The sequence below is a fragment of the Oenanthe melanoleuca genome, chromosome 4 (genome assembly GCF_029582105.1).
Source record: "Oenanthe melanoleuca isolate GR-GAL-2019-014 chromosome 4, OMel1.0, whole genome shotgun sequence".
NCBI classification, from domain to species: domain Eukaryota; kingdom Metazoa; phylum Chordata; class Aves; order Passeriformes; family Muscicapidae; genus Oenanthe; species Oenanthe melanoleuca.
The window spans coordinates 24,451,593-24,472,585 of record NC_079337.1 but is presented as its reverse complement, the minus strand read 5'-3'; the positions used below and the strand labels follow the sequence as shown (position 1 = coordinate 24,472,585).

The window sequence follows — 20,993 nt, the reverse complement described above, 5'->3', positions numbered from 1 at the left end:
TGCATATATTATACTGTCTATAAAGTGTTCCAAGGTTCCTGAAGGAAATCTAGTACACCATGAGGATATTGCACGGCATTTTCTTTAATACTGAAAATTGCAAATTAATAGGAAGCCTAAATTCCAGAGCTTTAAAAAAATCCCATAAAAACAGGGTTTTGCCAAAAATACATATATACTTTAAATAAATTTTACACTGCAAAGCCAAACTGCATATGTGCACACACACAATAATTGAATCTAAATCTATACAGTCATCTTTTTCACCCTGAATAAATCCATTGCTCATACTGACAAAGATATTTCTTGAAAATTAAACATCAGAGCTATATAAACATAAGATTGACTTAGAAATTATGAGAAATTAGCATAAATATTTACTCAGTTTTATATGCCTCCCAAGTGTGAACCTTTAGGGTACATTTTGTCACATTTTCAGGATTTGCTGTGCAGTCACAAGCACTAGAAACATACTACTTACAGAACAAAAGCAGTCTCTACTACAAATTAACTTGGTTCTGCCAGTCAAATTTTTAAAATACTTTAAGTATGCTGAAATTCCTTCAAAATCATAAAACTTAATAAAAGATTCTATGGGGTCAGTGTAGATATTTTGACACCCTAACATATTCACAGAAACAGAACTTTGCAGAGCATATCAATGTGGACATTTGGTATGCACATATACAGCCATAGGGAGTATCCAGAATATTTGAAGTGTGGAAAACATTCAAGGGAAGTTGGTGGAAAATACTTCATGAAAGGAATTAATACATATAAAAAATCTGGGGTTGCTGAACCTAATGACTTTCATGACCCCTCTGTCACCCTGCCTAACTCTGTAAGAGTCATGGTGGCCTCCTTGCTACCCTTTTTTGTCTGGGACAGACATATTGGACCAATAAACCTCACTCTCAAAAACTAAAGTCTTGGTAGGATTTTTCTCCTTAACTTCACTAAAAAGATTAATGTGACTAACACTAAACAGCTATCTGGGAAAGATTATTCAAAACGAAATAGTCCGAAAGATTGAACTTGAACCCAGATTTCATTCTTTCCATGTAACTCAGGCAGGCAAACGACTGGAGTTCTGAGATGCCAGTGCACTTTGAGACACACTCATGGGCAAAGCATTGTTTATGGTTATCTCTTGTCTGGTCTGACACCTCACCATCGCCAGGATTGCCCTCCGAAACCTGCAAAGGGCAAGAAAGGGAAAACAGAAAGAGTGTTAGCTGGAGAACCTAACAGAGGGGAAAAAATTCATAAAATAGTCTTAACTACTACAATAGTTTTCAATTTAGTAGAATGTACTTAGTAAAGAAACATTTATTTGGAATTCGAAAGGACCTGGGTCTTTTTCACTTCTAGGTACAAGAGTGTAAAGCTAATTTCATTCTTAAATAGGGATCACAGCAGTTTTTGTTTATTCCAGGAGATTGTACAGCCACAGCAAAGATGAACTTACAGAATGGGAAAAAAACACAGCTGTTTTTCCATTGACTCAGCAGGATCAGGTATGTTCACCTAGGCAGAGATCACGGGCTCTGCTTGAAGGTTGGTAGCAGACAGGAAGAATGCCTCCTTGCAAAACAGTCCTCAGTCAGAGGCACTGGCTTGATTAGAGCATTTGTTATGCTTGCTCAAATCAGAATAGGCTTAACCTATTTACTGTAATTAAAAGGGTCAATCCATCCTAATCCTTCAGAATATGATACATCCCAAATCAAACAAGTAAATCTGCACAAGTTACATGTCACTAAGACACACACACTTTGGCCACAGTCATTAAAACCAGTCTACGACTGATGCAACCCAAATTCCATACTGAATCCCCTTGAGAAAACAAATGGGACTTTCAAAGGCTATGTTAATATGTTCTCAAAAATATCTATCAATTCAGGATGTTCTGATGATGATCACAACAATTTATTTTAGGCTTTCCTGTCCAAAAGGTCATCTTCAGTAAATTAACAGTGGTGTACACTTTGCTCTTCACTAACCATCTTGCCATATTTTCCAGAGGATCCCTCTATACTCAGATGATATGCTAAAACCATGAAATAGACTGGTAGTAATTTCAGAACACTTACTTTTTGTTTGCAATGACATAAATGCAGGGATTATAGAATGTGGAAGATTTTGCGAAGAGAGGAGCTATGATCGCCATTGCAGGAGAAATTTTCTTTGGGTCTCCAAAGGAAGACCACAAACACACAATAGAATATGGAGACCATGCCACCAAGAACATTATAATCATCACAACAGACATCTGGAAAATGAGAGGAACAGATACATAACCAGTATTACCTCAAGAATGAAGACCTCACAGCAAAACCTCCTAACAAAACCACATGCACCTAGGTGAAAACAGCTATCCTGAATCAAATAATAAATAAACAAGCACACCTGACACATTCTGACTGTTTATACTGAGATCTCACTTTGAGGATTTAATAGCACACCTCACTGCCATGTGTTTGGCATTGTGTCATTTCATTGCACACAATATTCCTTCAAAATAGCAGTACTCATTTTGTTAAATCTGCTCAAGAGTTTAAATAACCAGAGAGGACTTCACACATGAATTATGACCTCCATAACAAGTCACTCTGGGATGCTATTACAAACAATAAAGATGAACAGAGAGTAAAATTTAAGCCAAATATTTAATTAGGCCGTTAATAAAAGTGTTTCATAAGGCTTAATTATGGTACCATTAAATAAAAGAAAGTAAATGTTCTTGGACACATAGTTAAGGAACCTAGAAATGCCCACTCTGTTTGATGAAGCATTATAGACATATGAAGCATATAGACATACAGAGGAGGTATCTCAGCTGTCATGTTTTCTCTGCTTTTCTGCAGAGAGAACAGCCTGGGCAGGTTGGGGCTCACACCCCAGGACCTGCCATGCCACAGCCAGACCTGGACACTGACAAATTAGGGGTAGTAGAAGGTAGGAGAGGTTATCAACTGAGACAGACTTTTCTGGCTTCTGTCAGGGACATGAATCAGTGGAAACTGGAATGGAAATCTCAAATGAATGAAGAGGACAAAACAAACCACTAGAAAACCAACTAAAACTGCAGGGCTGCATACACACAGGATTCCCTAGTGCTGCTCACCTACACCTTTAGTTACTCTTTCAGGGATTAACAAAATGAGAAACAAGAAGTAAACAGTTATTTTGTACGAGCTGCTCTAGAGCACAATCAATACACAAGCAGTGACTCTCACAAAAGATCCCTATTTAAATATCAAACACAATACCAAAATGTAAGAAAGAGCTCTTTCATTTAGAAGTTTGGTGCATAGAAAGCTTAGAGGATGATAATTTGCAAGAAGCAGATAGTAGTCCAGATTTAAAGAAGGATGTTGCTTAACTCCAAAGCATTGATTTTTTTTCCTCTTTTTTTATTATAACTCAGTCTCTTCAACTGCAAAATAGAAAAATGCATTTTCTTCACAAACATGAGTCTAAATTTTTAACTGACTCCTCAGTTTCAAGTATTCTGAAAGTTCTTCACAAAAGTAAAACACTCAAATTACTTTTTCTAGGTAAAAATACTATTCTTCAGAACTTAGCAGTGAGAAAGTTTTCCCAGGAATGCTGTTTGCACTGATAAGTAATTCAAAAACATAGGTACATACTCTTCTGTCCAATCCTCTGTCACTTTTTCATCATGCCCAACCACAAATCACATCTTTACAGAAAATCAAAGGAGCTGATAAACTTCAAGATTTCTCAAGGACTTTTATACATTAAAAGAATGTCAACCTTTCAGGCAGGATATATCATTTCATGCCATAACTCACATTTGCTCCTGCTTACATAAGAGATAAGCTCAACAGACTGAAAAGAACAAGGGATTGGAATGACACAACTTGGGATCTGGAAATGCACTCTCATTCCTAGGCCAGGAATTCAAATGAGAGTTGACCAATCCATTCCAGACCAGACACATCTGTGAAACAAGCAGGAAGCCTAGGGACTCTGCAGACACAGAGTAGAAGTTCTCCCAGGGCACCTCAGAGGTACATTTCTAGGTAATGACAGAGGAGAGGAAAGGAAAATTTACAGTGTTCCCAGCCTTCAAAGTAGCTATTCATCTGGAAAGGGTATTAGACCAAAAATAAAGAATCTAGCGTGATAAGTCAAGCTAAGAGTTTCCACCAAGGCTTAGTATCAGCTAATATTTAGTATGAAAGAAAAGGGGAATGTAGGAAACTGAAATGCTTAGAAGGCTGCACCATTCCTTTGCCAATAGGGCTTTAACACAAAGAACATGCTTAAAACAAAACATGCATTCATTTACCTTTGTCACATCTACTTGGTCAGACCAATCTATGTTAATGCTCTCCAGGCAGTTACTGCTGGCATATTGTTTCATTGTCCGGGAAACATTGTAATAACAGTAAAACATGACTGTTAAGGGCACAACAAAATTAACAGCAATTACACTCATTGTGTAGGAAATAAAGGACCTGATAAGACAGAAAAACAAAACAGAGTAACTTACAAATAGCCATCCAGGAAAAGTTACCAAAGAATTTGGTATTTTGATTTGATTATGACATTTTGTAGCAAGCTCTAAAATAATTTCTTTAGCTAATTATTTTTATTAGAAACTACAAGTATTGAAGTTTAGAAGCATATCTCAACTCCCATGGTTTTTTTTTCTAGACCTGCTCTATGCTGTTCCCATTGTTTTAAATGATTGTGAAAAACTTTGCTTCACACTTCAGAAAGAGGTTATGCTCCTACAGTGGTGACTTAAGCAATCTCAGATTTCAGTGAGCCAGCAAAGTTACAAGAAGGCAGGAGGGGGAACCTTACGCGTCATTTTTCCTCCAGTTTACTGTGCACGTTGCTCCAGTGGGATCCGGAGCGTAGCTGGCCCAGCCTGCAGTAGGCATGGAAGACCAGAAGACTGCATTTATCCAAGCAGCAAGGATGAGAGTGGCATAGCTGCGGGTGGTCATTCTTCTTCCTGCAGCCAAGCACAGACAGTCACAAACTGCTCTCACCTGCTGCTGCTTTCCAGCGCCCAGCTGGAGCGACAAGTGGCTTCCAGCAAGCACATTATGAGTTAATAAAGACCTTTCCAAGGCAGTCCCAAACACTGTAGCACACCTGTTTCGTTCTGCTGGCTGACATCTCAGCCCTTGCAGCCTTTAAAGCCACTTGAACATCATCACCCATTCCAACTCAGCCGACAGGCAATACCTGATGCCAGCCCCACGCCAAAAGCTTATTACACAACTGCGTTCAAGCACATCCTCGGAAGATTGCAGGGGAGGAATTAGCTGTTACAGCACAGCTGTAACAGAGGACAGAAAAACACACAGGGTGGTGCTAACACAACAACAGAGGCACACACACACCTGCTTGACAGAGGTCAAAACCTCACATAGCCAGAGGCTTTTTGAGTGCTTCTTTTTGTATGGATGTGGCCCTCTGAAGACTGCAAATGACCATAAAAACACAATTTATAAACAGAGTAACAGCCTAATAATGAATTTTTGACTTTAATGAGCAATACGCCAACTAGGTAACTTAGCCAGGTACTGTAGGTTCAAGTTCTGCCCAGCACTGTAAGTATGGAGTTATTAACGAGAAAACAATGCAATCAAATCTGAAATTTTTTCCTCCCCACAGTGACTTTTGACCCGAAGTCAGTACCTATATCAGGCCTGCAGATGGTCAGGTAACGATCAACAGCAACAACAGTCAGCAAACCAATACTTGCCATCCCAAAAAAGATATTTAAGGCAGCATAGATCTGAAATTAAAACAAACAAGAAAATAATTTCTGAGAAATCTTTCAAAGATACAGGCACAAGTATGTGTACTGAATCAACAGAATTCAGAGTTTCCTTCCATAAGCAAGGTCTTGAAGGTTTCAATTCAATGCAGGCAATTTGAGGGTGAGTTATTAAAAAGTAAACATTTCAAAAGAACATGCTTGTGTGCACATTAGAAATCCTAAAGAAAGCAGTCTCAAAATGAAAAAAACATCATCCTTCAATAAGTAAATTTTGAGATTCAGAGTTTGGAGGGGTTTATTTCACGTTTTCAATGTATGTTAAGGAAACCTGAGGAGCATTTGGCCCATCAGAAATAGTTACATTACAGCTTTAGCAAATGTGAGGTTCTGAATTACCATTCTTTCATCTGTTGTGATGATTTCACAGATATGGCCCACTGATTTACCCCCTCAGGCTCCATTCTTATGTGTGTCAAATCTTTTGCAGAGTGACACATGCTGCAATCCCAGCATGTTCCAAATGCATCTGCCCCCTCATCCCATGGGAAGCCTGACCAGGAAGGATGATGGGAGGGCTGTGTTTCCACTGGCACCCCAGTAATGCAGAGCCCTGAGCCAGAGCACATGGCATTATAACAGAACCACATGGCATCCAGCCATCTCAGATCACAGGACTCACTTGGTTTAGGCTGACATGAGTTGTGCTTCAAGTGGTCTTGACTCTCAAATCAGTGAGATATCTCATTAACCTGAACACACCACAAGTAATCCAGATCCAGAGATGTTAAAAGTAGTGCTTCCTGCCAAACAGTGACTGAATTTTGAGCTTGAAGGTACAGTCTACTGAGGCAAGTGATGTCAGACTGTGATAAGCATCCATTATATAAATGTCCAAAATGTTTGCCTTATGACACATTTTCAGTATATGCCTTCACATTACCACTCATATTCCTGGGCACTTAAGCCCAACAGTCTATCAATAATGTAAATCAGAATCACAATACACAGTGAGCAAAGGTCACCTTCTCTCTGCTATGGAAGCATTCGTTTTTTAGTCAGTCTATTCTCATAAATAGACAGCTCTTAAAAGTAGGCTAAATCTTTAATAAACACCAAAAGCCTTAAAGGCCTTCACTTTGGATACCCTATTAGTCCCATCCAAAAATGACATGCATTTGCCAAGCAGGATTCACCAAGATCTGTCAAGCTCACCATCAAAACAGTAGCCACAATTAAATTTTTTAGTTATCAGCAAAATCATCAAATGTGCCTGTGCTACTGCAACCATCTTCATTTCAGGATTTGATTTTGTAAGCCTTCTTAAAGCTATTTTAAAATATCTAGTTGATAGAAGTAAAGTTACACTTTAATGTTTTCAGATTGTAAATATAAGCTTAAAGTGAAATTCACACAATATACTGCCTCCAGAAATTACTGGCATCACAGAACATCAGCTTCAGGTCCAGAGTCAAATTCTGCATGCCTGCTATCTCTTAAAATATCACGAGGTAGAGTCATGACTTATTTCTCAGTTTGCTTTTAAGTGCTGAAAACTTTCTCTCTAACTAAATTGCCATACCTGGCATCCTGTATATCCAAATTTCCAGCTTCCATGCAGGTCGGAGGCAGCAGACATGGGGTAACCAATGCCACTAACACCAATATCAGTAAAAGCCAAGTTGATAATAATTGCATTGGTTGCTGTCCGAAGCTCTTTGTACTTCACAAAGATGCCTAACACAACAATGTTACTGAAAATGCTTATCACTCCTGTAAAAACAGAAAAAGGAAAACTTTACAAAAGGTACACCAGCCAGTAATACACACGCAGAAGAAAATGCAGCCTATTGTAATACATGTCCCAAAAAAATACTTCTTTTCAGTCAAGTGCAATTTTGCAAAGAGGATAGACACCTGAAAGGAAGAAAAAAGCTTTTCCAATTAGGCAACCTTCACTTGGATTCAGTGGAGCATTTGCCAAATCTAAGGCTTTCAATGCAATGATGACAAGCATAGCAGAAATCCAAATGCATCTAGGATTACACTTCAGATACTGGTCACCAAGTACAGTGCTGACCTCCACACTAAAGAAGAATGCAGGTTGGTGACAGGCAAAAAAAAGTACTGGAAAAAAACTTACACACCTGATCTAGCAGAAGTTCCCTCCCAGCCCTTGAGATTCAGTAATTTTAAAATCAAATGAGGCAAAATCATAATTAACCCTCAGCTGTCTCTCTGTTAACCCCACAAAGGATGTCTGCTCTCAGGTGCAGGTCTCCTGTTGGAGGTCCAGCATCTTTTGGCCACACTGACATCATCATCTATCATATTCATACACTCACACATTTCAGGAATGACACTGATGCTATGCACTCCTAAAATTTAAATAAACAAGGAGCTGAGGATCTGATCTGAAATGAACACCACAGTAAAAAAAAACCACAGTGCCAGTTCTGTCAGCTCTCCTGCTGACAGATAGCATGTCATCTCTTGGGAGAGAGGGAGCAAAGGAGAATTACAAATTTAATAATACAGGCTTCTTATGAGGCATGTTTTAACAGATATTACAGCTACCAATAATGAAATCAGACATACAACAGGACTGTAAACTTGTATCCTCAGGGTGAAGAAAAGATCCTTCTAGACACACTTATATTTAATAATTCAGAGTCCAGGCTTAAAAGTAAGGGGGGTGGGGGGAAGGGAGGAAACAAAAAGCAGGGGGAAAAAAGGGGAACCTATATTCATTAAAAATGTTATTGTCACTAAAATAAACTAATAACGGAGCAAAAAAAGGAAGTTTTGAGGAACAAAGTATAAGACGGAAGATGGATTCCATCTTGAACAAAATGAGAAAAAGCATATAGTTACAAGAAATGATCTCTGTTTCTGAGGAACAGGTCAAGCAGATGAATGAAGTTTCTCTAGGCAGCAGTTAAGCAGTGCCCATTAAAAGAGCATTGAAGCTAGTCAAAATTGGAGCACAAATCTTATGAGAAGCAGCTGAGGGAGCTGGGGTTGTTCAGCCTGGAGAAAAGGGGGATCAAGCTGACCTTATCATTCTCTACAAGCACCTGAAAGGAGGGTGAAGCCAGGTGGGGGCCAGCCTCTTTTCCCAAGGAACAAGCCATAAGGTGAGAGGAAATGGCCTCAAGTTGCACCAGGGAAGAGTATTTTTGGATATTAGGAAAAATTTCTTTACTGAAAGGGTTATCAAGAACTGGAACAGGCTACCCAAGAAAGTGGCTGATTTGCCATCCCTTGGAATGTGTAGATTTGGTGCTTAGGAACTTAGTTTAGAGTGGGACATGGCAATGTTGGGTAGTAACAACAAAATAAAAAAAAAATCAGGTACACGTATAACATGGAATTTACCTTTCCAGCTGCCATTTTAAAATGATACCAGAGCATTTCAGCACTATAAGCAGAAAGACATCCATGAGGCAGCATAGCTTGCTGCAGCCTGAGTATCCTCATTGTCATTACAAAAATGAATATACTGACCAGTGTAACCCTTAACAAGCACTTCCTTCTCAGAAAACAAGAGAGAAACACTTAAATCTTTCAAAGGGTGGCAAAATAATGAACACTGTACTCAGACTTCATTCTTATTCTTATACTTCTGCTTATTAACAAGGCTTAAATCTTCCAGATGTGAAATTTGCTGTGGTAAGGCTTTTGCAAAGCAATCAATCATACTTTCAAATATTTTATGGACTTCATTGTCAAAAACATTTCTCATTAAGAAAATAAAGATTTATTAGACTCTCCCAACTATAATTAGAAATAAAAAAATGAAAGAAAACCTAAAACAGCAAAGTAATCCAACTGTTTTTTTCTCTAAGACCTTTAATTTCCATGCAAGATTAAGAAAGAAGAACCAGGTTTTTTCTGGCTAATTCAACTGATGCCCTATGATCACCAATGATACCTTTTATCCCAAACACCAGCTGGTCAAAACTATCTGAAAATATCATCTTGTTACATACTACATAATCAATTTTAATAAAAATATAAGAAATACATCTAGGCTTTCAATACTTTACTGTTATTTATTTCTACAGCTTCTTAAGAAGCCTACTGCTCTGTGTAGTTGTTCTAATAATTTCTCCAAAGACCTTAAAAAAATTATTGTCTTTGCATCCAAAAATACCCACTTTGGCAGAACAGCAATTTGATACTCACCACTTCAGACATATATGCTAAATAAACTGCAACCATCAGTGATACTATTTCATATAAATGTAAAATACATTAATATTTTAAAGTCTTTTAAAATCTAGCTGCAACATGGAAAAATTTGTGGTACAGTCAATGAATAAAGACTAAACTGATTGGATTTTCCATAGTAAAGGTATAGAAGGCCTGTTTTTAAAGACAGGTTTCAGTTTTGGTTAGGTGGATATTTCATTACTATGGCACTCAATGCTTCAGAAAAGCACCACAAGGAGAAAGTTTTTAAGGAGAGAATTAAATAATTCAATAATAATTCAAGTTTAGCCAGAGACCACTGCAGTCCCAGGGAAGAAACATGATGTGAAGCCCCACAGCATGCTTTTCCAACACGTGTCATTGGTAAAAAATACAGCTGCAACTGGAATCTGCTCTTCTCTGATTAATGACCAGCTCCCTCCCTCTAAGTCACATTCCAACCCTTCCCCTTACATCCCCCTAACAGACACCCGCTCACATGCTCAGACTACACATACATTACCACAAACGTGTGGCCCAGGAGGAATCTCAAGATAGCTTCGAGCACATCACAGAAAAATGCAAGATGTGACAGCTATGCCCTATTTTTATCTCTTTTGCAAGCTGGCAGAAACTAATTCTCACTCTCTTCTATAATTACATATCAACAAAATGTATTTTTTGAGACACAATGCTGCCTTCAAATATAGAGCAGAAAACTTAGGTTCTGCACACTTCAGATGTTTCTGCACATTTCAGTCAGGCAGCTGATTGCTAACTCTTCAGTAAACATGGAGAAAAGCCATCAGACAGCTGTCTAACACAAAATGAAAAACCACCACTGTTACTGTACAAAATGAGCATTCAGATCTACAAGTTATTTTAAAAAGTTACACAACAATTTGCCAAGGCCCATACCTGCTGTTATTAAGTAAGCTGCAACTATGTTGTGCTCAGTCTGTGTGAAGGCTGAATGAGCTTCATTCTCATTTTCTGAGGAATTGGATGAGTCATTCCAATGCATTTTCGACAAAAGACTGTCGCCTATCCTGTGCAATAATTCATCAAGAAGACGAAACACACAAAACCCTGTCAGGCAAATTCCTTCATTATTCAACAGACTCACTGAACAGTTAAAAGAAGGGGGGTAGGGAGGAGTTCCCCCCACCACTGACAGCTTCCAAGCATGATTTAATTGGACTAAAGTGGAAAGAAGTTTACGCTCCCAATCTATGCAGGAGATTGTTAATTAAAACAAAGAGCAGCACAGAACTGAGCAAATTTTGAACAGTGTGCTTAAACTTCATTCTTACTGCTAATGAGATTAACTGTCACATGCCCCCAAACTTTTTCCTCTCAAACCTCTTGTGCAATGCTTTGGAAACCTCAACAAAAGTTGACTCAGTTCAATCAATCATCAGCCTGTCTTGGAACTAATTCCCATCATCATGCAATGCACAAAAACCTGCAGTACAACATGAAGAGACAAATGTCAGTCTCCTTAAAAACAGGATACATTTACTCTAAAGCCCATACCTTCAAATCTTTAAAGACTTACTTCTTCAAGTTTCTTTGCTTGATTTAAACTCTCTGACAAAGACACAAGAAAAACATATTCCAGTGTTTTCCTAAGTGAAGCATGACTTTCAGAAAACTGAGTTGCTACACTTCTAAAATAGCCTGGTCTATAGAAAATGGTTGTTGAATATGCCTCCCTCTCCTAACACAGTACACGTAACTTACTTTGAGCAAATTTTCCAAAGCATCTTACTGGGCATTTTTCAAAGATCTGAGCAGCAAAAGCTCCTGTTTTCTTCCCTTCAATGATGAGGTAGCAGTACACCAAAGAAAAGACTTTTTAAAAACCCTGCAAAAGTAATAGCCACAATAAGAACTTGCCCAAAGGACTTATGCACCATATCAGAAAGCAGCTGCTCCCCCTCAGTCCTGCTTCATACAGTTTTTGCCTTCAGTCAGTATTCATACTGGGTGTAAAAGTGACAAAGATGAGCATCAGTGGTTCTTCAGCTGTATGTGGCTCACAGGTAGAACAAGCAGGTCTCAGGATAAGGCTGTGCCTTATGGAGCAGCAATAAGGGTGCAGTGACACAGGAATAGTCATCCCACAGAAAATATACCTGAAGAGTTCTCTCTTCTCTAACCTGTGATATACTCATAGAGCATTCCCTCCCACTCCTCAGTTCTCCAAAACAAACATCCAGCATCTTTTTTTAGAATATAAAGGTAAGACAATTTTTATATAAACTTGTGCAGTCACAGCGTTTAGTTGTTGTTACTACACACGATCTCGCGTCACAATCATACAAGCAAATGTTTTCTTTAATGACCCACATCTACACTCACAGCTCTCCAGGTGTTTGTATTATTACAGTATTTTCCTGTCAGAAGAGGATTAGGCAGGAACAGGGTGGGAGGGTTCTGAAAGATGATCTGTTTGGCAATGAAGCCACTTCCCTCATGCAACACTGTCCTACTCTGAAAAATAAAGGCATGGTGATGATTTGAAATATTTGCTTTCTTCCTCTGACACTTTCACAAGATTTTCAAAAACACTTCAGATCTTGCAGCTTCCACAGAATTCAGAGCTTGCAGTGCTGAATGTCTCAGAAAAGCAAGCCATTACTATTTTTACTCATATAGGATTCCAGACGTACAGGAGCAAGTAACAAAAGAAATTTTATACTTGTTCATTTAAATGCAACTTTCTAATAAATGCAGTCCCTCCTACATACCAAGTGTTTCTGTCTCTTCTCAAATTTGACAGCAACTAGAATTGACAGAGAAAAGTCAAAACTAAAGGCAGACATCATCAAAAGTATTTTTTCTGCAACAATGTAGATCATAAAATGAAGCCAAAAAGATAAAACAAGAAATTAAATATTTAAGTATTAAAATAATTCACAACTTCTAAGCCAGATAAAATATGTCATACTGGTATAAGAATATAAAATCCAAAACCTCAGCCTGTTTTTATCTTTCAATAACACAGCATTACAGGCATCAGAGGGGCACTTTATAAAGTCAGGTGATGCTTTTCCTTCCCATTTGTCCCAGACCAAAAACAAAATGTAACTCATATTTAAATCCATTCTTCAGTTTGCATGTATCTTTACATATATGTGGGGCAATACAATGTGAGGTTTAGCAAGCTGCTTTCAGTTTTGTGTAAAATATGTATCAATGCATGAATGATGTGAGTAGAGAAACATACCTTTTGCAATAAAAATAAATAAACTGGAAACCAAAAACAACCCCCCAAACTCTTCCTATCTCCAGCAGTAACTCCGCTACAAACCCATCCCAGGTTTACTACACCCTCCACCACTGGAGGGCTCTCTATGGAAAAAGTCCCTTTAATCTTTTCCCAAACTGATGCAAATTGCTCAAACCCCAAGGAAAAAAAAATTAATAACTTACCTCTTTCTCCTCATTCATGGAGACTTTTACTAGACTTAAACTGTTGGTTAGAAAAGTTTTGCTCTATAGAGATTTTCAGCTGACAGCCCTGAAAAATGCATGACCCAACTACGGTTTTTACTTGCCACACATCACACAACAGCTACGCTTTTTGGTTTTTTTAAATAAACAATATTATTTCTTGCCATGACAATGCTTTACACAGCTGCAAATTACTTTGCACTGGTATATGTAGGGCAGTCCAGCATTTCTTCAGGCAAACATCCACATGTACAAGCCAGTGCTGGAAAAAAAACTTCCTGTTCTACAACTGCCAGTGTGGCAGACTTACATTAAAATATCCCAAGTATTTTCTGCACTTCATCAAATTCCTCTAAGTAACACAGCAAATCTATGAACTACATTAAGACATTCTATCCCAGCATCTGCAGAAAACACAGGGAAAATTAACAACTCTGCAAGGAATGCAGGGGCGCTAAAGCCATTTTCAATAGGTTACAATTTAAGCTCTCCCGGAATGGAGAAGGAAAAGGCATATGGCAAACACATTGTTTCCTCATATGTTCTTCCATCCTAAGAACAACCTACAGCCTCCGTGGAGATCTAAGATTATAAATTGTCTCTGGATATTTGCATAAAATCCGTCCACCATTGTATGCGTAGGCCGTGCCATAATGCTACTCGAGCATTTCTCCATTGGGACTGCAATCCCTTCCCTATAACCAAGAGGCCAATGTCTGCTCCAGAGCAGTGATGGATATTGCTGTTTAGCCCCTCTGCACACAGAGGTCAAAGCCTTTCCTTAGCCCTGGCAGCGCCTTAGGCTGGCTCACTGCTCCATCTGCTGAGAGACTTGGCACACTGTCTGCTCCTGGGCTGCCACTGCCTGCAGGCAAGCACTGCCCATCACACCCTGCGCTGCACAGGTCATGGCACCAGCCTTCTCACACCCTGGCAAAAAGCATGTCCCTAAAGCATAGCAAAGAGCAGCATGAACTCCGGTGTGAGGAATGCTATGTCAGCCTTCCAAAGTCAGAACAATAAGGAAAGAAGATCCAAGCCAGCTGCCCACATGACAGAAGTACTGACATTGCAGCTGCACTTAGTTTGTGCTATTCAGCAGCAATGTGGAATGCCCAAAATGCAATTACTTGCAAAAAATTTACTGAAAAGGCAATTTCACAAAGCCTCAAGTCAATGCCCTGAGACATTTAGGCCTAGCAAAAGAGCAACAAAATCATTCTCACAGTTCTGGATTTGACTGACTGGGCTAAAGCTAGGCCTGTAGCAATACCAGGAAAAAAAAACCTGGAATTCCTCATTTGCTGAATTCCCTGGGGTTAAGCTTCCTCTCACAAAAGCAGTCCTAGCAGAAATTCAATGTTCTGTGTTTTGTTTTTAATCTATTGTCCTTTGCAGCATCTATTCACATGTAAATGAATTCTTTACCGCTTGTTTTTCCAGTCTTTCAAGTTTTGTTCAACATTATTACAAGTAATGGTCACATTTGTTAAAACATGCAGTAACTGTCCAATCCTGGTACTGATAAATTACCTGTTGCCTTTGTTAAGCATAAGGGTAACATAATTAAACTGCCTGTTACTGCATTCATCAGTTAAAGTGTAACAGTGCGATCAATTCTGAAAGGAACTTTTTTCACACTGAACAAGATGTTCAAAATACTTGCATAGACATGTCCCATTTCAAAAGTGCTTGGTAGGAGAGTTCTGTGAACAGACCCCTGGCTCCAGCTGAAAGCAATCCGGGAAAGTTCTATTTTCACCTATTTTATTTCCAAAGTTTCAGAGCAGAGAGGCACCTTCCATCCTTAGAAGACACAGTCACACTATCTTTCCAACAATCCTTGTGCATCCATTTAAAGAGACCAAAGACTCATGCAGAGTTTGTCATGCCTTTCTATGCAACACACCTGAAAGCATTGTGTGCAGGAGCCCTACACAAACCCAGAGCACCATAGAGGTGCAGTACCAGGACATCAAAACCTCAAGAGAAACAGGCTAAGAGGGGATGCAGGTCACTTAGCATTTTAATATCAGTGTAATTAGATACCATTTGATGACTGTAGTAAGACTATCTTAATGCCTTTGGCTCTCATTAATATTTATGAAGAAAAATTCACAAAATATACTTTGCTATCTCCTCTCTTTATACATTATTACGCATTTAAAGAATTATCAACACAAAAGTTTGAAATTTAATTTATAAAAAAAGGTTCGCAAAGGTTGTTTAAACAGCATGTGATTTCAGAGCCATCCAGAAGATTCACTACAAAAGGAGGATGAGAACCAGGGACCAGTCATGCATATATTCACACTGAAGTATGTGCATGCAGTGAACCTGTAGGGTCTTTTGAAAACCCATTTCAATTCATTGTTTACTCCAAACTCCAACATGGAGTTAAGCATTGACTGCAGTGCTTGTCGGAAACAAGCAGTTCAAGAATAACAAAAGTTTACACATATTCTGAGCAGTCTTCAGCTCTTTGCCAGGGGCTACACTCTCTTCATGAGTCCATCAATAGTCATTATGTGTAAAAATAATTGTCAATTGTAGTTTCAAGTTCTTCATAAAAAGATTTTCAGAGTCCTTTACAAAAATTTTTCATGGTTCTTTGCTTCTGCAGATGACACGGTGAGACAATGATATACTCATGGCTCCATTGTTAATGGCCCCTTCCTATTTTAAGAGAAAAGAAAAATACATCAAACAATTTTTATCTTAGTCGTGTTTAAAGCAAATTCTATACATATAGCATTGAATGAGTTGGTAAGAATAAATGTGAAAAACTAACATGGTTTTACACATGCATCAATAAACAGAGAGTACTGTGCTTCAGTTTAAACTACCAGGATGCACAGAAATCTCTTGCACAGAACTATAAACATCTATAAGACATTAAAAAAATCACAACATTCTGTTTAATAGTTTCAAGCTTTAGAAATCAGGAGCTGTTATTACCAAAAGGTAAAAACCACACACTCACCCCGAAAGCCTCCTCCACCACCTCTTCCTCCTCTGAATCCTCCTCCACCACCTCTACCTCCTCTGAATCCTCTTCCTCCACCTCTGCCTCCTCCAAATCCTCCTAAACAAAAGAAAGAAATTATCCTTTGAGGAGCATATAAATACTTGGTTATGCACAGCAATTTATTTCATTGACAAGTTCTGAAATGAAACAAACAACAAAAAAACCAGAAAGAAACTGTCAATTGCCATACAGTTACCAGGTCAATTACTAGTACCTTGTTTCTTCTAGGGACCATCTGGAGCATTTTAGGTATTGCTTAGTATCTGATATTATGTCCAAAATACTAAAGAGACTTAACATTAACTTCTTTCACAAGAGCAAAAAATGAATTACATATATTAACCAGTAATTCATTACAAGTGTTAGTAATTATTATATATTAATTACAACTCAACAGAACATTAAAACAAACCAAACCACTTTGAAACACTTGTGCCTAGCTGCAAAGGGGAAGGGTATAGAAAAGAGGCAAGACACTGTGATGCAAGAAAAAAGAAACTTCAGCTTTAATTGAAGAGTACATCACAGGTGACATTCAAAAATCTTTCTGTCTCTGTTATAAATCAGTATTCTCTCCTCCCTATACTTTGGAGCTGTTATTTAGTCAGTCTCGCCACTTGAAAGGCATCACTGCCTTTTCTATAAAGTCAAACAGAAACATTTTTATTTGCAGTACAGCTGTTGATAAGCAAGTACTCACCAGCAGCTTTAGAAAACAAAGCACAAATACTGTACAGAACAAGTGACCAAAGCAACCCACATTCTGCAGCTTTCATTCTTGTGATCCTACCTCTACCACCGCCTCTTCCTCCCCCACGTCCACCACGTCCTCCTCTACCACCTCCTCTGGGAGCACCTTTTTCTCCAGGGGGCCTTGGCAAAAATCTCTGAAGAGGTAGCAGCTTTGCTGGATCAATGTAAAACTGCAGGAATAGAGTTCCATTAGGCTTTTAAAATACCAGTTCTAAAAAGTACATTAATATCTCCCTTTAGAAATATCCACAATTTGGTCTTATCCAATTATGTCAAACTGTCTTCTGCAAAAAAGCCAAATAGAGAAAGCACACAAGAAGTAAATCATAGAATTAAAAAGCTGCTAAAATACAGGTGATATTTGTGTGATTTTGTTACATCTCTTCTCGTGGGGCAGGGAGAAGGAATAATGTGGCAAACACAAAACTGAAAAGGACGAGGAACTTAATTCTTATGTTTACAAAGCACAAACACCTTTTAAAGTTATTAAAAACTTCATAAAGCTTTATTATTTGCTGACAAATTAGACTTAACTAACTGATGACATTCAGTAAAATTCTGTTCTTGAGATTGACTTACCTTTTGCATTTTTTTAAATGAAGAGGCTTTCATGTTCTCAGACAGTTTCACTGAAAAATACTGTTGGTTTCTTTAAGGAGTATTGCAGTAATAAAATATTAAAAACTGATTTTGATCAGTATATGGAAGGAACATTCAGACATTTTCTAAGTTAGTATTTTAGAAATTCAGCTAAATTTCATCACAATTGCAATTAAAAGTGATTTACACCTGCACATTTTATGAGGGAGAGGAAATGCATGTAGCTAGTAACTGGTGCTCAAACAACCAACACAGGCTGATTCTTAACTGGCATGTTAGAGAGTTACTCCTGCAGGTATCCTGCTTTTGCCATGGATTCTGTCCATATGACAGTGACAACAGAATGTACCCAGTGCCTCTGTGTCAGGCTGGCTTTGCCAAAGATGTCCTGGCCCATCCCATTTTTATTTTTAATAAGTAATTAATTTTCCTTTTTTTTTTTACAATTATGTAAGAAATAAAATTATAAATTTACATACTAAAGTAAGTATGTGCAATAATGAAGAAAAGAAGCAGGTTAAGTAATAAACTGGGCAATGAGCAACAGAACATCTTAGTATAAACTCAGTTTATAATTAAATAATGAGCTGGAGCATGACCAAAGTTCCCTAATGAACAAAAAAACGCAAGGCTCTTGGTCCAACTTTCTTTTGGCTTAGTAACCTACAGAAAATTTGGTCAGTCAGCCAGAAAAAGCAACAACTTGAACTACCATGTATACAGAAGACATCATCAGTACTGGTACAGAGTGAAAATCTCTGACTGACATCAAGTACTCTGTCATGTCAAAAAAAGCCCTAAGACAGGCACTTAATGTGAATGAAGCGCCTACTGACACCAACAGTTGGACCAACACCCATATATAACTGGTAGCCAAACCCTGAACTATTTTAAAATTCTAGAGAAATCCCACTTAATATCCAATAAATTTTTAAAAAACAAATATTGTAAGTCACATTTTTTGAAGGATACAAAATCTCTCAGCTGTCCAAATATTTCATCCACTTTGCCAATCTGCTCCTTATTATCCAGGTACACCGGAGCATTGAAATAAGGCACCTTGTTTTCTTCTGTTTTACATTTACAAACTAAGTCATCTTCACAGGGATGCATGAACTCTCCCAACACTGAAATAAAGAACAAACAAGCTGAAGAGTTGGAGCAGACAATGTAAATTAAATAAATTAAATATTTCCATGTAACTTACAAACTACCCTTTCTGGAGGGCCCTGGTCATATCCTCCTCTGTTGAAGCCTCCTCTTCCACCTCCCCGTCCGAAGCCACCTCGTCCTCCACCACGGTTAAAGCCACCTCTGTCACCGCCACCTCCTCCACGGCTGAAGCCACCTCCTCTTCCTCCGCCTCCTCTTCCACGAAAAGACATTCTCTAGTCTTTCCTACATTGTGAACAAAACAATCAGTTGTTTCAGATACAAAAGATGTATCACATCTGATTTGCTGCACAAATTGCAATCTCCTGTCAGCCTGGTTTGTTCATTTAATGGTTCGTCCTTTTCAAACCTCACTAAAAACATGCTGGCCTATGAAAATCAAGTCAACACCTAAGATGTCATCCACTGCAACATCCAGCTGCAAAAAGTGACTAGCAGCAATCAGCACTTTTTCCACTTGTCTGTATAAAGGCTGATGACAGTCCCCAGCCCCAAAAGTGGCACCAAGTGAGAACATCATATAATGGTGTGGGTTGGAAGGGATCCTAAAGGTCACCTACTTCCAACCCCTCTGCTACGTGCAGGGACACCTTCCATAGGTTGTTCAGGGCACTATACAACCTGGCCTTGAACACTCCCTGGGATGGGGCATCCACAGCTTCTTGGGGCAACCTGTTCCAGTGCCTCACCACTCTCAGTAAAGAACTTCTTCCTAATATTCTATCTCAACCTACCCTCTTTCAGTTTAAAACTATCTTCTTTTATTCTATACTTCTTTTATTCTATCTTTTTTTATTCCCTACGTGCCCTTGTGAAAAGTCCCTCTCAAGCTCTGCTGTGGTCTCCTTCAGACACCGGAAGGCTGCTGTAAAATCTTCCCAAAGCTTTCTCTTCTCCAGGCTGAACAATCCCACTCTCACCCTGACTGCAGAGGAGAAGTGCTCCAGCCCTCTGACCACCTTTGTGGCCTCCTCTGGATATGCTCCAAAAACTCCACGTCTTTTCTGTGCTGGGAACTCCAGAGATGGATGCAGCCCTGCAGGTGGGGTCTCACCAGAGCAGAGCAGAGGGACAGAATCTCCTCCCTCTCCCTGCTGCCCACACTGCTTTGGATGCAGCCCAGGACAGGTTTGGCTCTCTGGGCTGGGAGTGCCCATGGCTGGATCATGTCCAAACTCTCACCCACCAGCACCCCAAGTCCCTCTCAGCAGGGCTGCTCTCGGTCTGCTCATCCCCAGCCTGGGCTGGCACCAGGGGTCGTCCCGACCCGTCTGCTCGGCCCCGTTAAACCTTAGGAAGCTCCCTCAGGAATCCGCACTGGGAGCGCACCCGCAGCGCCTCGCAAGGGCCCCGGGACACGGCCTGCAACCATAGCGCGGGGACCCCGGCTGCCGGGGCCATTCCCTGAGGGATGACGGGCGGACGGACGGACGGACGGACAGACAGACAGACGGACGCGCCAGGGGCTCCGTCCCCTCCCGCGCGGGCCGTACCTGCACGTGCGCGCTCCCCCGCCCGGAAACACCCGCGCTGCCGCAAACGGGGCTGCCCGCCGTAAATGAAAGGGCGCCTGCCGGCCGACACTGTCGCAAAAAGCTTTAAATTCCCCAAAGTTGCCGCTGGCCGGGAGCGCGAATCCCGCACTTCTGTGGGATGGGCGTGACCATGACGGGACGGCTCTCCATAGGTAGACTGTATATAGCAGCACTGATTATTCACAACAGCCTGGCAGGCATGACGCCTGCAAGCAGGAGAGCCGCTGTGATGGATCGGTCGCACTCCTGTGCCCAAAGAAAAGGGGAACCCCAAAAAGCGCTTCCTTTAATCATTCACTTCAAGGCCTTTGCTTCTGTTATCTTGTCATACACTTAAGATAAAACCAGTCAAGGCAGGATCTGTTGGAGAGATCAGGTTTATCAGTTAATAGCTGAGGCTCCTGTACTTTATTTCTAAACACACTTTAAAATATTTTTCTAATGGTTAAAAATTAAACACAAATCTAACAGCTGACATTCAAAA

General features: G+C 39.6%; 2 protein-coding genes across 3 annotated transcripts; both read right to left on the bottom strand.

Annotated features, from left to right (window-relative positions):
* Nucleotides 1–1,007: 1,007 nt before the first annotated feature.
* RRH (retinal pigment epithelium-derived rhodopsin homolog) lies at nucleotides 1,008–10,985 on the bottom strand. The gene is made up of 7 exons (XM_056490210.1): nucleotides 10,880–10,985; nucleotides 7,350–7,540; nucleotides 5,686–5,785; nucleotides 4,840–4,993; nucleotides 4,319–4,487; nucleotides 2,094–2,272; nucleotides 1,008–1,196 (listed from the first exon to the last, which is right to left on the bottom strand). The coding sequence occupies exons 1-7, from the start codon at nucleotides 10,983–10,985 to the stop codon at nucleotides 1,067–1,069; spliced, it is 1,029 nt and encodes a 342-aa protein (XP_056346185.1). The 3' UTR covers nucleotides 1,008–1,066.
* A 4,443-nt stretch (nucleotides 10,986–15,428) lies between these two features.
* GAR1 (GAR1 ribonucleoprotein) lies at nucleotides 15,429–20,914 on the bottom strand. 2 transcript variants are annotated; one of them, XM_056490791.1, is made up of 7 exons: nucleotides 20,468–20,914; nucleotides 19,009–19,199; nucleotides 18,774–18,928; nucleotides 17,781–17,840; nucleotides 17,239–17,371; nucleotides 16,404–16,505; nucleotides 15,429–16,096 (listed from the first exon to the last, which is right to left on the bottom strand). In XM_056490791.1, exons 2-7 carry the CDS (start codon nucleotides 19,184–19,186, stop codon nucleotides 16,083–16,085), a joined length of 642 nt encoding a protein of 213 aa, XP_056346766.1. In that variant the 5' UTR covers nucleotides 19,187–19,199; nucleotides 20,468–20,914; the 3' UTR covers nucleotides 15,429–16,082. The 2 variants fall into 2 exon arrangements, with proteins under 2 accessions (XP_056346766.1, XP_056346765.1); XM_056490790.1 differs by lacking the exons at nucleotides 15,429–16,096; nucleotides 16,404–16,505 and having other exon boundaries at nucleotides 16,535–17,371; nucleotides 20,468–20,552.
* Between the last annotated feature and the right edge of the window lie 79 nt (nucleotides 20,915–20,993).